Here is an 18,348-nt window from a genome sequence, read left to right as displayed (position 1 = left end):
CAATCAGTTCTTAATAATCATGATTGGACAGTCATTAAAAGATGTCTTTCCAGTATAGAAACAACTGCGAGATCATCACTCGAGCCACATACATCACGTTTAAACAAACCACACTAGACAGGAGAGATTCAATGAAGGTGGTGGTTGACAAAACAGAATGAGTCCAAACTCACAGACGGATAGAGCGAAAGAGTAAATCTTCGAGGCGATCACCATCCACAGAACCCCCCCCACACACACACACCCCGTATTAAAGGGAAAAAGGAAGGTGAACGAAATATAAACAATTCATACCGGTGCATCGGAGCTTGGCTGGGGTGTCGCCGACGACGCCTTCCTCTCTGCCGTCATGCTACGGAGTGTGTCGGTGTAGCTATGGAGACACGCTGGCGCTAGACGTAGGCACTACCACAAACCAGGAGAGCGAGGGAATGAAAATTCCTGTACAGTGGATGCGACCTCCTCCGAAATTCTAATGCCACATCGACGGAACTGGTTGTCGTTTGTATTCCGACTTTTCAACCGTTTCTCCGGTTTAGCGTGAATGGCGGGGATAATTTTTTCTTCCGTTCCCTCGTAGTCTTCTTTTATTTATTTATTTATTCTTAAAATGAAAATCCGCTCACGGTCAAAAGCCTCGACTACTAGTTTCCAATAGTCACGTCTAAACACACCGAATCATTCGTCTAATGCTGCGTCCTCAGCTTAGTTTCACCCGGTAGCCGCATGGAGGCGCTACTTGTGCCGAACACAAAACCTGTTTGCTGTAGAATTTTTGTTGTAGTTGGGAAAAAGAGCAGGATGAAGGGGGATATATACGATGGAAGCAAACGCTATTTGAAGAAGATATTTGCGGTCGGTGTATGGTGACGAAGAGGTTTATTGGAAGGATGGAATGGAAGAGAGGAAAATAGACCAAGAAAGGGATTAGGAAATAGTTGGAAAATATCGAGCCATTAGTGGAAATTCTTTGGATAGTCAAGAAAATGCGTTGAAAGGTGTTGTCGGTTATAAGCAATCAAGTGTCGGAAGAAAATGCGGAGTTCGCCAAGAAATGGGTTCAATTCCAAAACATCTCAATATAGCGCACCCAAGAAGGTTCTGATTTTGCACAACTTTCCCAATAAATTTATTTTTTTCCTTTTTTTTTTTTTTTGTAATTCATTGCTCAGATGATAAGCAGTTGATCATACAGAGGGGTCGAACTTCTTTCTAAAAGTGCTCTAGAATAGACTCTCTTGGATTTAATTAACTTTAGGAATACGCTAAAGGCAAAAGACTCATCATACGCTGTCTCAATTTACAGAGACGAGAAAAAAAAAAAATCAATGTCACACAAGATTTTCAAAGTACAATCACGTTAATATTCAGCCATAATTAAACAATAAAACTGCTATCAAATTATATTTCTAGATATACGCAATCGAAAAATTATATTAAGAATATATTAAAAACTTAATATATTCTTAATATTATTAAGAATATATTAAGTTAATATTAAGATAATATTATCTTAATATTAATATTAAGAACTTAAGCATCTTTTTTTTTTCCCTCTCATCCCACACAAGAGGACAAACTGGTCAAAAGAACACACGCAATTTATACATAATAATCCGCTTGCCTCGTAGCCTTATTTGCATGGCTACAACTCCAACAAGAAATTGTGTGATCTGTGAACTCTGCAGAAACAGGGCTTATTCAAGCTACTTCAGAAAACCTACAGAGAAGAAATTAGCAGAGTAGTGGTGGTGTCACACCGTGCGGTGAAACTCATCTGTTTTCCATATTGTAATATGATGAATGCAAAAGCATACGGGGGAGGCGGAGATTTAATTAACCTTTATAGGTTAGTTCAAGGAGTACGATGGATAGATAGCAAGAGTTTGTTGCACATGGCTCAATCAGGGTCAATTTGAGGACGTAAACGCATACAAACGTATGCAAAAAATAAAGAAATAAATATCAAAATGATGCGAGAAAAGGATAGAAAAGTCTAAAATATGTTAATTTTGGTATGATTAAGAATATTCATTTAGTTCATAATAAAAAAAGACGGAAATTATAAAAAAAAAAACTGAATTAAAATATTTTTGCTAGCTACCAATTTATTACTTGGTGTCACTGCATAAACTCAGAGCAAAGTAATGATTTTAATGTTTACAGAAGTTATTTCGTGTTCAAAACTATATTCACGCTGTTATCACGCACGTCACCAAAGCAACGGCAGCTTTCGCTAGCAATTTTTGTACACAAACTACGTATTGATTCTGTTTCTTAGAGCCTCGCATGGATAAAGTATTTAGTCTATCAGTCTCACCACCAGGTGTCCACAGCAGTTCAATTATAGATGTTGTCATGGTTAACTCGATATCAGAAACTAAAATCAGTAATAGTTCGCTCGGTACATTCCAACAAAAGGAAATAATATCACTACTAATTTCACATTCACCGACTGATCTCAGAAACAAACTAGACTGTTATTACTAACACATCTTCGCTAGGAGTACATTTCTCACGTGTTTTAGGTTGTTAAAACAAATATATCAAACAGCGACGATCGTAAATGGAATAAGAATGCGATAATCGTATTTTAATATTATAAATACAGTACTCTGCTTAATGTTTTGTATACGCGGCAATAGGTGGCAGCACTTGCCAAACTACTGTTTTCTGGTTATCTGATTGCAACAATAGAAACTACAATAATCAATTATTATGAGCGCAAATAAAATAATAATAATATTATTAGTTATATTTTATTAGTGGAAAATTCATTCCGTTTATCATCGGGAAAAATGGTTTTTTTTTTTTTTAGAATTTACGCAATGAAAAATAAGTTATTTCTATGCTAATTGCAAATAACTTGAACTACTCCAAGCGGAAGTACTATTGCTGAAACCGGAAGTGGAATTTCCATAGCTACGTCTGACCATTCAAGATAGTTTCTTTTTTCCCCTTTCGCTCAAGACATTACTTCACCTCTGAAGAACTAATTAGCGGGGTTGCAAATTACAAATCTGTCCAACCACCGGAAACTATTCTCACATTTGAAGTTAATTTCCTCTTAAGAGCTGCTTAAAATTCTTGACTCAGAGCAGAAAACAGCAATTAGGTTAGGCAATGATGTGCTTGTCAACGATTCGGTTCACTTCCAACCAAATCTTTAGCATATAATCTCTATTGCGGACACGAAGTCATTTTCTTAGAGAACCCTGTAAGGATGAATTACGTTTAACTTAATGTTAGTTAGTTATAATTCAATTGCAAGCAAAGTAATTACAATTCCATTTGTTTTCAAAAACACAAATCATTGGGTTAGAGGCAAAACAACGAAAGACATCTCCTCTTACACAGACTTTATAATTAACAAGCTTACCAGTAATAATAATAATAATAATATAAAGGAGTCTGCCAGAAATGGGCCCGATCTCACGTTCCACCTCGGTTTTATTCCAAGTATAATTTCGTAAACAATAATGCCGGCATATACAATACTTAGAATACTTTTTATACCTATGCATCATTAGGTTTGGTGGGTTCAGCGCGAAGTGGATGTGTTAGAACAAGACCTTAACAGGAAAGCTTTCTTTTGGCAGGGCTACGAATCATCGATCTGTTTAGCTAGTTCCCTTACCTACTTCGCTTATTGTTACTATTATTATTAATGATGTACATTTTACCAAAACTATAAACATCACTGGAATAGTCATACCCGTCAAAAGCGGGTGAATCCTGCTATACGCAACAGTTCCAGTCCATCTTAAACGAAGTTATATACGGTCGATAGAATTCAGTCCGGCTATCGTTTTTACATTTTCTATCCATTTATTCCAGGAATAACTACTCTACTGCTATTTTTGAAACTTTTAGAAGCCTTTCAAGTAGGCATTCTGTACTCGTGTCCCTACCATTGTAATTGTTTTTCTTTGATTTTTTTAAACATAATATATACTTAATTATAGAATCGATACTTAATTTTTGAATTTAGTGGTTTAATTCTTTTATTAAGTCTGTAATAGAGTATTAAAGTATCCCGAACTTTTGGACGACTAAATAAAATATGGAAGTCAAGGGACATCAAACAAGTAATGAAACTAAGCATCTACGAGACAATGGTCCTGCCAATACTTCTCTATGGAAATGGATGCTGGAATCTCAAAAAAAGCGAAGAGAAAAAATTATTAACTACTGAAATGGATTGGCTAAGAAGAAGAAGATTACTTGGAGTATCTCTGCTGGATCGACTAAGAAACGAAGACATAAGGAAACGAGTAAAACAAGAAATAACAATAATAGACAAGAAAGAAGACTACGATGGTTTGGCCATGTGACCAGAATGGAAACGGAAAGGTTACTAACTAAAGCCCTGAATACAACGATGGAAGGTAAAAGATCCAAAGAGTGGCCCAGAATATTAGACTGATAGATAAAATAAAAGAGGACCTGAAAACCAAATCACAACAAGCGACACCAAACTGGACAGAATTTTTCGGACTCTCCAGGGACAGACAGAAGTGGAAAGAGTTCATTCGGCCTCATCATCATCCACATAGATGATGGAAGAGAGAAGATTATTCTTTGCATGCTGTAATGCGCAGTCTGTTGACATTACTTGAAACGATGGGTCACCAACTAAACCTCCTCTCCAAAACAAATAAATATAAATCAGATATAAATTTTGGTTTGAGCCAATAAGAATGGTTGGCTAAATTTTAAATTGCCGGCCCATCCTCGTTCGTTCAGTATCTATCCTGGATGCACCTAACAGGGTGCATCACAACAAGATGAGGAGCGGGCATTAGGTTAGAAGCCCTTCTTGGTTCTCCACATTTCTTAAAAGGTTACGTGGAGGTCTTCTCTCATAAACCTTTGACTCATAAGCGACCCCAAGAAAGTGTTAAAACCACACGAGTATGAATCTGAGTTAGATATAAAATAAAAGTAATTTACTTAAGAAAGACTTACTTACACTTGTGCCTTTTATTGTAAGCAAAGTGGTGTATACAAGGTCTGTGTGACGAGGATAGATTTAGAGGCCATGCAAGATGCACTTTATATTGTTTTCTATGCTCTCCTTCCTGATTTACACTTACGCTAGAGTCACTTTATGCAATATTTCGAAACGAAATCCTACGAATAGGGCGATTAATCCTTATTCCGGTAGTTTCCAATATATTGCGTGTGTTCTTCTGGCCAGTTTTCTGTTTTGAGGATCGAAAGACGTTCCATTTTCGTATGAAACCAACTACTTACCATTTATTGAAAGCACCCGATAAAGATTTCTAATGCCACAGATGCAATTCGAACCCGGGTCTTTCCAAACCAAAGGCTCGTCTAAATCAACTGAGTTACAGTAGCTCATTTTCTATGTCCATTTTTAAAATTTATTAAAAAATTTTTTTACGCCACCGGTTATAAGATCATGACCTTATTTAATGGAGATCTAAGGTGGCTTGAAAAAGTTCCATGATTGATCTCTAGACCGAGTTATAGCCCTTAGCCCTAACATAGTACTGATGACTAACATGCTTTCCCACTATAAACTAATCTCATAATACGCTAATAAAGATTGTTATGTCTGCAAAGAAACAACAGTACTTCTGGAATTTCTGCAAATGTTTTATCTCCTGATGGAAACATTTCCCGGAAACACCATTGCAAAGAGAAGGTCCCATTCTCGACAATTAAAACCACACAATATTAGCCAAGCTTTAGCTTTCAGCCAAGGTTGTAATTTAAAACAATTGATTTTTAGATGAAATAGGAAAATAAATAAATGTTCAACAAAGAAGTGGACGAAATCGGTTGAATAATGACAAGGTGTAGGTATGTTGGCTGTATTTCACTTTCTTCTCCATCCTTGACAACTTTTCTTTCCATTTTGGTCAATAGAGCAAAATCCGAATCGGATTTTAAATGACGCAGAAAAAGCAACTTCACTCCAAATTTAACTCAATAAGTTGAATGCGACTTCGTTTCGTCATAAACGACATTCAATCCCTGATCTTTCCAACGAAAGAACATCGTCCCTATTGATTGAGCTACGGAGGCTTCCATAATAAGATTAGTCAGTTTCTTATTGTATACTAGCTTAGTATAACCGCCTTGATTCCGCTCTTAGCCCGACCTTGCTGACATCGTCTAAGCTTATTTCATTTTTTCAAGAGCGATACTTTTATTTATTTATTCGTATGGAGATTCCTCCCCCCGTTCCTATTGGGGAGCGGGGAGTCCCCTCATGGGGGTATGGGGGGGTTAAGTATTTATGGCTGTAGATCCGTGTCTTCACGGGGCCGGTTTGCCTGCTTACGGGATGAAAACCCCCCATATAAATTGGGTGGCGGTGGTGTGTGTGTGTGGGGGGGGGGGGACCCTGCTGTCCGCGCCCAAGACCGGCTAACTTGGCTATGGCAGATCCTTAAGCTCCTCACGTCGGCGACGGGAATCGAACCCAGGACACCCCTTCCCCAGGCATATGGTTGCGAAGCATAGCCACTAGGCTAACTGCGCGGACAAGAGCGATACTAACATCACGATTAGGCCAATTTTTGATTCAACGTTTGGCTAATTTTTATAATTTATTTTGCTCACAATACAAACTTAAAATTCTGAATAAACAGAAATCAGCAGAAATCTTATATTTCAGAGCAGCTTTTCACAATTTTTCTTTCTTAACGTTCTCTTCATAAAAAATGTATTATATCTTACATACGCGCACATAATTTTTTACGGGTTTTCCCGAGATAGCGGAACCCTAGCGACATCTCGCGGAACATCAGTTGAAACATCCTGTGTTAAAGATACGAAGTGGGGAAAAAAAGTTTCAACGTTATTAGAATAAGACACGACGATACAAATTCTGATTTAATAAATGTTATAGACAGAATTTCAAAAATAATTAAAAAAAAAAAAAACTAAGTAGCTTATTCAGAAATAAAAATCGTTATCTTGAAATTGCAGTAATTGTAAAAGGACTTCCAAAAATTAATCATAATCATTTGAGTGAATTCTTAGTTACATAACTTGCGTATTTATTTATTTCTTATTTATGATAAGTAAATAAATAAACGTGCAACTATCACGATGCATTCTGATTTTAATTATTTCTGTGGTAGACCAATTTAAAACAATCTATGAATATTCACATGAATCAACATTAAATTAGCACTGAAATTATTACTGAAACTATAATGTGGTTATAAATTATTGTAGAAATATAACTTGCACTGTACATTTTTCTTATTAATATTAGCATATCAATTAATATAGTGCGCTTTCATTAGAATACAATATCAGATATATTCTACAGTAAATAGTAAAAATCTACTAATCCCTACAGAACAGAACATTACTGTCTATAAGGGTGAAGCATAATGCTTTTATAATCCCTGATAAGGTTACTGTGTAGGGAAAAATTTATGAGATACGTGCTCTGCTCGAGTTGAGCAAGTTATAGATCCTTAAAGGTAACTAGGATGGCCTCAGGTCTTCTATTCTATATTTGCATAATTCCGATTCATCATAATTTACTGCTTGTTGATCTAGTTCATTTGGATGCGAGGACGATTTTGAGAAGTGCTTTACTGCTGCAGACTGTGGGAAGGAGTAGATATAAGGGATCTACTAATCCCTCTTAAAAGAACTGAGTCCTTGAGTCTTTATCCCGTCATCTGAATGAAGAAAATCTGCATGGATGGGGTGTTGTTGAGCTAAAAGCTCTAGTCATGACTGGGTAACGAGCAATAGCCGAACTTCAGTTGAAACTTCATTGGCTACAGCATTTGCCATATTTAAATTTAAAGGTAAAGCCGTCCCTAAAAATTCGGACAATCCCTAGGCCACTCATTCGTGGGCGAAAGACCGTCCATCTCAGCGTTGGCTCCACTCAGTGATGGCCTTCCACCCACACGCCACCACCGAGCAGAACCGCTCAAATTCGGAAGAAAAGCATTCACCGACAAAGCCCCTCAGCGGGCCGTGCTGGAGAACACTTTCCCCGGAGACTCAAATTGCTCCCTTAAGGCAAGAACCTTAAGAGAGCGAACTCAAAACTTTCGAATCTCAGCACCCCTGGGGGATAACAGCAACAGCCGAACCTCAGTTAAACTTCATTGGCTACAACATTTGCCATTCGTTACCCTGATTAGTAAGTAAAGGGTAAAATCTCAAAAATTCGGACGATCTCTAGGCCACTCCATAGTGGGCGAAAGACGTCCATATCTCAGCGTTGGTTCCACTCAGTGACGGGCTCCCCGACCACTGAGCAGAATTGCTCAAATTCCAAGGAAAATAATCCACCGGCAAGAACCCCTCAGCGGGCCGTGCCGGAGAACACCTTCCCCGGAGACTCAAAGTGCTCCCTTAAGGCAAAAACCTTAAGAGAGCGAACTCAAAAACTCATCACCCAGGATAACAACAACAGCCGAACTTCACTTAACTTCCTTGGTTCAGCATTGCCATTCGTTACCCTGGAAGTCCTAAAAAGGTCTCTCATTTTTACTGATCCCAATCCTGTAGATCTGCACTAAATAAGAACACATTAATAAAAGCAAGAGGTGTATTACTCTAAAATTAATTAATTATATCATAAAAACCTAAAACTTAATTATTTTATATTTCATATATTAGTTTATTTGTTATTTTATATAAATTGCATTATTTTATTTCAAAAATCATGCCATTTTAATGTTATTCCATTAGCTTGCGGTTACATGAAGACGGCACTTAACTCCTGTAGAAAGAGGAGGAATTTTATTTTCCAAAAAAAAAAAAAAAAGCTTGTAGGTTCTCTGCCATATATTTTCCCCATATCATTACTGTCACAGATTTATTTCAATGTTTATTTGAAAAAATTCAATGCACAGCATGTAAAGAAAATGAAATAAAAAGTTTACCAATTTGCAATAGGTTTAGAGTCCAAATATAACTTACACTGTACTATAATAATCAATGGAATTACTATGTCATAAAAGTGAAGTTTTCTTTGCAAAAGTTTCGGTTTCTTTTGGAATTTTTATAAAAAAAAATTGTATATAGTATGCTAGCTCATATAGTTTAAACTTTTTTTTAACTAAATAACATTTAATTTTAATTATAACAACTTCCGCTTAATACACCAGTTATTTTTTCAATAAATTATTTATATCTATGAGCAATAGCAGAAGATATGGTGGTTCTTTTTCCTTTTTTAAACTAATTTATTCGCATTTTAAGGAGACTGGAATTAAATCATTTGGAAACTTTTCAAATATTTCAAATATAAAAAATTCCAAAAATACTTTAACAGAAGATAAATACAAAAATGCCTGCAGATGCCACTTAATCAGCTAAGTTAATTAATTTTGTTTCTGCAATTGCATCAAATGGATTGCGAACCTACAAATTTTTTCTTCCCTTTCTGTAACATACGCATCACTTTAGAAAAGTTCGATAAGTTTTCTTAGGAAAAAAAAGGACTTAACATCCTTAGAAGGTAATTCAACTCGAGAGGGAAGAATAATTAAACATTTTAATTATTAATAATTGCGCACTTTTAAGTCACTTAAAAGATTGTTGAAATTAAATGCATTACGATTTTCGAATACTACTGTGCTGCCATCTGGTGCTCATATTTGGAGTTTAGCAAGGGAATTTAGGTATCGTCCAAAATAAACAAACAAAATCAAATACACTGGTAAAAACAGTCTTAGAAAACGAAGAACAAAAGGTTACATTTCCTTTTCTTTCAAGTCCATAGCTGTCCTTAATATATAAAGGACTATACTTTGTAATTTAACGTGTAATATTTCGGTCCTAAATGCATATTTACATTGAGCTTACTGTTCAAAGTAAAGAAGGAAAAAAAAGAAGGCAGTAGGCAAGATTTTTTTTTATTTTTGTGAATTCGAGTATAAGAAACATACTTAGTTACCTACGAAACTTTCTTCGTTATTATAAAATAAAGTGATTCATGTTTTACATATAACTTTCAAAAACTCAAACTTCGTGAGAAGGGCTAAATCAGAACTGTAAGAAGAGTTTCGCAAAGCGAGCCAGGGAGATCCGGAAGAGTTCTTTAGCTATGTGGCGAATAAAAGAAGGAATTATTATTAATAGAAAGATGGGAATGACAGAACAGAGGAACCGGTTGACTTAGTGAGTGACCATTTTGCGAGGATCTATTATCCAAGTGGAAACAATGCAGTGATCGATGTGACAGAAATCAATATCAGAATTGGGGTGGATGAACTGAAAGTGCTTCTGATATTACACAATTTCCATAGCGATAGTCGCTATGGGATTTCATGATAGCTCATCCAATGTGTTACAACAATGCGTAAGACATTGACACTCTGCCTTTGAACAGGATTTTTAATTTGGATCTCAGCACTAGCAGGGTGGACGAAGGGAGGGAGGGTGGAATACTTGATCGTGTTCTGATGGATTCAAACTGAGGTAGCGGGTTACTGACATGGTAGTATCTCAACAGTGATGGGAGGGTTTGTAAAAGTTGGTGAAAGCTATAATTCTGGAATCAATGGACAGAAATATGATCCTCTCTGGGGGGGCACTGTGGGTTTGTAAGGGGGGGTCCTGTCACAATTTACTGTGCGTCTAGATACAGTGAAGTTGTGTACGGGAAATGGGTGTACAATATTGGGTATTGGAGTTTACAAGAGCACTTGACGGGATACCGCATGGTAAACTAGATGGAGATGAGCTTGTGATATGCTGGTAGTTAGACAGACATCGGGGGAATGGTGTATGATGGTGTGGAATCACAAGTCGGGTGACGAGTGATATGCCACAGGGACTCCGTTTTTGGGCCTCTGGTGATTGATTTGTACACGTGAAATTGGGATGATTTGATGAGTAATAATGTTCCAGCTATTTACGTGATGCTAAGTTGGAGAGGACAATAGTAAATAAAAGGGATACAGACGTTTTGAAGGAACACTTGAAAAAGATATCATTGTTGGCAAGGAATGATAGTTGGTTGGCCGTTTGGTGTGGCAGGTGTAGAGTTGGACTGGAAAGATTTCAAGCTATAAATGGAGTTGTATTGCTAGAGAATGATGAGAAAGGGAACTGGAAGTGACAGTGGACGAGGGGTTGAAGCTCAGAGAACTTTGCATAAGTGGTAAAAATGGCACATATCACTTGCCGTTGTCTGCACGGTTAGCCGTTGGCTATGCGCTTCGCAACTATATGTCTGGGGAAGGAGTGTCCTAGGTTCGATTCCCGTCAGCGACGAGAAGAGCTTAAGGATCTTCCTCAGTCATAGCCAAGTTAGTCGGTCTTGGGCGTGGAGAGCAGGGTTTTTCTACCCAGTTTATCCTGGGGTTTTTCCATCCCGTAAGCAGGCAAAACGGCCCCGTGAACACACAAGCTACAGTCATAGGATATATTACTTAATCCCTCATTAGGAGAGCTCAACCAGTCCTAAGGGGAAGTCGAGGAACAGAGGGGGAACCCCACACGAATAAATAAAAACTTGGCGTTAAAATACACCGACATAAGGACAAGAAATTTATTATTCTAGTTTACTAAGACTTTGATATCCACATCTGGACTACTCTGCTTAGATTTGATCGCCTCGATTCCTGGGGATGAGAAAGTGGTTGGGGGGGGGGGGTGATTCAGAAGATCTGAGAATATTTCTTATCAGGATAGATTGAGAGTTTGTGGATCCCAAAAGTCAGTTGATAGTGCAGGAGAGGGGACATGACAGAAACGAGTATTAGTTGCTGTGGGCTGGAAGGGGGTCTATGGAAGTGAGGGTTAAATTTTTCAATGCATACGGGAAGGGAGAGAACAGGAGGGGTCACCGTCGGAATTTGAGTGAAAGTAGAATTTTTTTTTTCTTCGAGGACGGCGAATGATTGAAATGAATTGGCAGAGGTGGTTGTGAATGAGAATGAGTTTAAGGTGGTGCGATAGGTATTGATGGCTAGCGTAGATTTCGAGCGATGACTTTGCGGACTCCATGGAGATGTAAAGTTCATAATAATATAGAAAAGTCAAGTTTATTGTTGTGAATTCTCGCCTACGTCTTGATACTTTAAGATAATCTTCTTAGAATGTATATATCGACAATTGTATACATGCACCACGGCAAAAAGAAAACCCAAACGTCGGGAGGTAAATCCTACCGTGAAGCGAAGGGATTTCCGTCTGCAGTTTTGACCAATCTGAAGCAAGAGCGGAATTAAAATTCGCCTGATTAAATCCTGGTTTGTTACTAACCAACAGAGTTTATCCTTAAATTCTCCAAACATTATTTTCGTTTCATTTAGCGGTTGGCATGGTATTAGTGAGTCAGCATCTTCTACACTGGATTTTTAACTTTTGAAATATTCTCCTGCTTCGTTTTCACAGGATAAGCTGGACTTTTAACTTAAAATTCTGGCTAAATATGTAAAAATACGAAATCTAATTTACGGCTTTCCTTTCAACTCTGTCTGGTCTTCGTATAAACGTATAAGAAGATTTTTCTGCGGTATCAGAAAGATCAGGCATTTTAAAGCAACATCTTTTGGATGCACTTTTTTTTTTCCTTTCAAAATTAAATATTAACTTAATTAAACAGATGCAAACACCCGTTTACGAGGCCTTTAAAACAATTCGTAATACTGATAAATGATTCATTTAACATACATTTTCTGCAACTAGCATTGCCACTGCCTTCTCAGCTGCGTCATTTATGCTGCTATACTTCAGAGACCTCTAGTGGCAGAAATATGAAATTTCACATCAACGTTTGGGAAAATCTAACTGAATGGAGACAGTTCCGTCTAACTACGATATGGCTTTGCATCGTAATATATTATTATTATGTATTACTTTTCTCAGGTGGGAGAGTAAACTTCGAAGTGCAGACCTCACTAAAAATTCTAAAAAGCAGTTTCAATCAAAATGACAAGCATAAACTTCAGATGGAACAAAATCGTTCCCCTAAAATCCCCGTTTGATTAATTGCTTTTAGCTCACTATCAATGATTACTAAAGCTTGAAGATTAGACTGCCGATGATCTTAATGGAGTTCTTCCTGCGAACGAAAGGTGTCAATCGGAGGATTTCTAAAATTATTTTAAACAGCGTGCTAGAACATTAATTACTTGAGATAATAAAATTTGGAAGGATATACAAGCCTAGGATGTATGCATTCAATATTCGTTATCATTCGGCAGTCGTTGATTATCCTTTCCTAAAACTGTTTATTCTTCAATAAGTCTACCATCATCTTTGTTTTATGTAATACTTATATTGCAGAATTGAGAGATTTCTTTTCTTTTTTTATTTTGGTGCGTGTTCTGTGAATATAAAGGCCAGTACTTTCCTTTCTAAAGCAATGTACGGTCACCCCTCCCCCCCCTCTCAACCATGTATCTTAGAAACTAAGAATTATTCGTTTGCTCAATAAGTTCTAACTTCCCGACGCTATCGGATTAAAATTGCTATCTACAGAAAAATGTTTTCTTAATCCTGCGACATCTTCAAGCCGCTTCCTTTTTGGCGGATCACATGACCACACACACAAAAAAAAACTTCTTGCGAATTCCCTATTTTGGGAATTCGCAAGAGAGCCTTCAAATGTGAAGTAACAGCTGTAGACATTTTTATTTCTTAGTACATTTTTCGATAGACTTCAAAGAGGTTTTCCTGGAATCAACAATTTTTTCTGACATTCAATTTATTTCCTTTGTTGAAAAAAAAAAAAGTATTAAAAAGAAAAAAAAAAAAGAAGAAGTCTTCCTCAGAAACGACTTGTGATCACACACACAATCAGCAGTCATTCCTCGTTTTTTTTTTCTGCCCGCTTTTGCTTTTTTACTTCCTTATGTATTCATTTGTTATCCTTGATTAAGCAACGCTTTAATCGGAATGCAATTTAATTCCTTAACTGTCTATTTATTCGAGTATTAGCAGCGTCCATTTTTATTTTATTTTATTTTTTGTTCCTCATCACACGCTGCATTTCAGTATCCTCATTTCCTCTTTCTAAAAACGACACCATTGCACCCCCTCTCCTTTAGACATTCAACGAAAACATTCGTGCAAACTATTCACTCCTAATCGTCTGTTTGCAGTCCAATGAGGTAAACAATACGCCAGTTGACACTGAGCAAGTCCAAAGATTCTTTAATTCAGTTATCTCTGCAAACGAGCCTCAGTAAGCAATTAGTAGGATAACATAATGCAAATTAAACAAATCCATAGTTACTATGCAATGCGCAGGACAACAAACAGATCCCAACTAAATATAATGATATAACATCGTGATATGGTTAGCTTCAAGAATAATTGTAATTCATAGTTCGAGCTATGTGTATTTTCATGTCTAATATGCATAATTATAATTATTATTATCCATATCCTGCTATTTTAATGTATATCCACTCAAATTTATATATATATATATATATATATATATATATATATATAATTATTATGCACATTGTGCCATTTTTTCAGACGATATATAAGCCAAAATGAGGTGTGGAGATTTCATTATGTATTTCGGTTGAGCATTTTTTTAATTTTTTTCTGTAATCTTATAATTTTCGATAAATATTTATTCATTTAAGTCATGTTTTTATTGTCTTTCTCTAGAATTTTCCAAAGCAAAATATTTTAAAATGAAACAAATATTTATTGTGAAACTGAGTTCAGATATTACTGCGACTTTTTTTTTTTTTTTTGGCTAGATGGGTGAAGCAAAAATGCTTTTCATACTCCCCGTTATCTGTAAAGAAAATGTATGGATAGGGTAATAGGCTCTGATCATGGCAGGAGGGTAACAGCAACAGCCGAGCCTCAGTTAAAACTTCATTGGCTACAGCAATGCCATCCATTACCCTCCTTGCGTACCCATTTTAGTCGCCTTGTACGACATGCATGGGCTTTTATTAAAGTAAAGCCGACTCTAAAAATTAGGACGATCCCTAGACCACTCCATAGTGGCCGAAAGCCCGTACAACTCAGCGTTGGTTCCACTTAGTGACACTCCCCCCCCCCCACACACACACTACTGAGTAGAACCGTTCATATTCCAGGGAGAAGCATTCACCGACAAGGCCCATCACGGGCCACGCCGGAGAACATCCTCCCCAGAGACTCAAAATGCTCTCCAGGGCAAGCCCCCTCCCCCCCTCACCGGGAGCAAAATTCCGGAAGAAACCTGAGAGAGAGTGAAACTAGAAACTCAGCGTCCATTTTAGTTGCCTCTTACGACATGCATAGGTTGCGATGGCGCTATTCTTATCCCGGCCACAACACACGGGGTTACTGCATTTTTACAACAAAAATCATTATATTTAATGAGATCCGATATAATAGAAGGTTTATAATTGCGATTTTTAATTATATCATCTTTTATTAAATAATTCTTCAGTAATTCAAAGCAAAGTTTTTTTTATTTATCCTCCAGGAAAATAACTATATTTTTATTTCCTCAATTAAAAAAAAATCGCCCGTATTAACTCGATTACATTCAAGACCAGTTAACGGTACAACGAGAAAGTTGTTAGACCTACTCTTTTTTAAAAAAAAAAAAAAAAGTTAAGACTAAAAGAATACAGTGCGGATTAAAAGGAAGTATGAAAAGGCGTCAGAGGATTTTATTTATTTATTTATTCTTTGTGTATGTGAGTGTTACGAAGTCTTAGCAGTATCTTCACTGCTCAATAGCAGCAGTTCCATCCTGTCTCCTGTTATGTAGTTTTTATTATTATTATCCATGGTTCGAGGCTATCTACAATGCTGCAAGCGAATTAAAGAACCTGAGTACATGAAAGAAAACATACATTTGCACTAAAGAGATCAAAAAGGAAATGACAAGGCGTGCATAAAATATAATACGGTACCCTTCTCTCTCTCTATATAAAAGTAACGGACAAAAGAAACTCCCAGGTGGTTGAAAGACGGTGGCATATCACAAGGAGAAAATGACATGTCCCACGTAGATGAAAGAGAGAATAAGAAAGAGAAAGTGGGCGAGAGAGAGACTTCAAAGAGCTGACAGGCAAAACTTGGTGTGAACGGATTCTAGAGAAAAAGAAAGCTTTCAACATAAGTTAAAAAGGAATGAAAAAATGAAGACTAAATCAACAAGCTAGTGGAAAGAAAAAATGTCACTAAAGAAATGGTAGAAACAAATCAAAAACTGGCTTTACTTAAAAGGCGTTGGAAGAATACAAAAATATCAGCCAACACACTCACAAAGTAGCCCGTTGCTATTTGTGTTACGCAGTTTGAAAAAAAAAAAAAAGTTCAGAAAAAAAAAGTACGCTTCCAAATAATTATCAGTTGAAAGGAAGACCAAAAAAGTTGTGAAGAAATCTAAGTAAACATCACGTGCCACGAGTTGCCATGGAGACGAAGTTTCCAACAAAATATTAAATATTTTAACTCAGTCAAGATAATAGCTATAAATGGGCATGAATCTGTTCATGGTTTGGCCCTCACTTACGAATGAGAATTGGTATTTTCCTAATTTAGCTAATGTTTTTGTTTTGCCCTGGTACAGCTGTTTATGCTGTTATAACAAGCACAATGGTCAATTCAGATGAAGATATCCAATAAATTATTTTAAAACCTAAGGCCATTACAACTAGATAAAGCTGTTAGTGACAATATTAAATACCGATTTATTATTTTTGCGCTTGTGTAGCAGCAGATTTAAAACATATTTACAAAACGCCACTGACAATTTTATTTCTCCTTTTTGGTACAGCCGATGACGTCAGCGCTCGTGTTTACATTACAAACACGTGTCACGATCTAACAGCATTCTGTATTACAAATACTAATTTTATAGTTCGTATTATTCAATTACTGTAATCCTACGTGTGTTTATACATAGTTTGCTTATGCCGAAAACTGTGAAGTTACACTTAATTACTTTCTTTTAAACTCAATATCACTAATCCTACCTGCTTTTCGCCAGTCTTTGTCATTACTCCAGTCGTAAATTTCCGGTCAGCAGTTATCGCGCTATAAATTAGCAATATTTTAGTAATCTGGTATTAACAGCTGCAATAGCTTAAGACATTCACGTCCTTGAGGCATAAAGAAAGTTGCCGGATGCCGGTGTGATTGGTTACACATCCTGTATTAAGCACTGCTTTTATTATCAAGTACACCTGCGCGCTGTATGAGTAAATGGGTATGCAATTTGACGTTTCAAATGAAGCCAGTGATATGAAAACACGTGATTGCTGACGAGTAAACAAGTTAAAAGGCGACAATATATCTTGCATTATACGCATTTGGCAGAATACACTTTTATTTCAAGGGGAGCAGAAAGTAACGGATTTCATTTGCAAGGGGAAAAAAATCATAATGCATCAAACAGGCAATAGCGCATAAGACAAAGATATTTTATTAATATTTGATGCCTTACTTTTTAAAGAATGAAGATTATTAAATTTATTAAATTTTAATAAACGTATGCTTAAAATATATATGAATTAGATTTATTATTATTATTATATAAAATAGTACAGTAATTATACAGAAAGATGTACAGCAATTTTATAATGTAGTTCTCAAAAATTATGCACTCGAGTTCATCTTAATATATAATAATATAATTTATCGCAAGTTTAGGTGCAAATAGCCAATATCTTTTTCTAGATAAGGCTTAGTTTCTCACTGGTTTAAAACAGCGCATTTTTTTTTTCTGTGTTTGTGTGTTTATTTAAATATATACATTTAAATAAACTTAAATGTATACTTAATATACTTAAATTTAATTTCAAATTCATTTATTTTACCCTTTTTTATATATATACTTAAATATAGTTAAATTTAATTTAAAATTCATTTATTTTATCTTTTTTTTTATTTATTTATTTATTTTTTTTTTTTATGACTACTCGTTCAGTAAGCCAGCAAAGCGAAGTCAGTTAAACCTCAGAGAGTTGGAGGAGAGAGAGGGGGGATTTTTTCCCCTCTCATGGTCGCTTAATAGATACAGCCTGGACACAGAAGATCATATATTTGAAACTTCCACCGTAGACATGGACAGTTATGACTGTTCTTAAGTGGTAGTCATTTTTATCATCTACCACCTATAGGGGGGGGGGACACATGACTGGCCGTGATATCATTATTATAAATTACAGAGTTTTTGCTTGGTGTTTATTGTGTTTAATTCATTTTACAAATCAATTCTAGTCTGCATCAGGAGAAATCCATCACTATCACCGCATTCAAAAAACGCCAAGTAGGGTCAAGCATTAATAAGCATAACGAATGGTTTATTTAATTGTGAAGTTAGACATCAGGAATTCGTTTCGTAAACCAGATTCCTAGCCGACAGCATTACCGAGACGCCCATTCGCAAATACTTCTGAAAACAAC

At 36.3% G+C, this 18,348-nt stretch overlaps 1 protein-coding gene across 2 annotated transcripts in view; it reads right to left on the bottom strand.

Annotated features, from left to right (window-relative positions):
- Window positions 1–18,348, bottom strand: part of LOC150101779 (dipeptidyl peptidase 4-like) — a 576,437-nt gene that overhangs the window by 399,246 nt on the left and 158,843 nt on the right. The window contains exon 1 of one of the 2 annotated variants that reach the window (XM_090400236.1): window positions 16,917–17,054. The exons of the other annotated variant lie outside the window; for it this stretch is intronic. Coding sequence (XP_090256362.1) covers window positions 16,917–16,940 — 24 coding nt within the window. The 5' untranslated portion in view covers window positions 16,941–17,054. Of the gene's footprint in view, window positions 1–16,916; window positions 17,055–18,348 lie in introns of those variants that run through there. 2 annotated transcript variants of the gene reach the window in all.

This window comes from Typopeltis vanoorti, chromosome 11 (assembly GCF_054136105.1).
Source record: "Typopeltis vanoorti isolate ZY-2024b chromosome 11, IOZ_Tvanoo_1.0, whole genome shotgun sequence".
NCBI lineage: Eukaryota > Metazoa > Arthropoda > Arachnida > Uropygi > Thelyphonidae > Typopeltis > Typopeltis vanoorti.
Note: the sequence above shows the minus strand (reverse complement) of the source record. Positions and strands in the feature narration are given on the sequence as shown.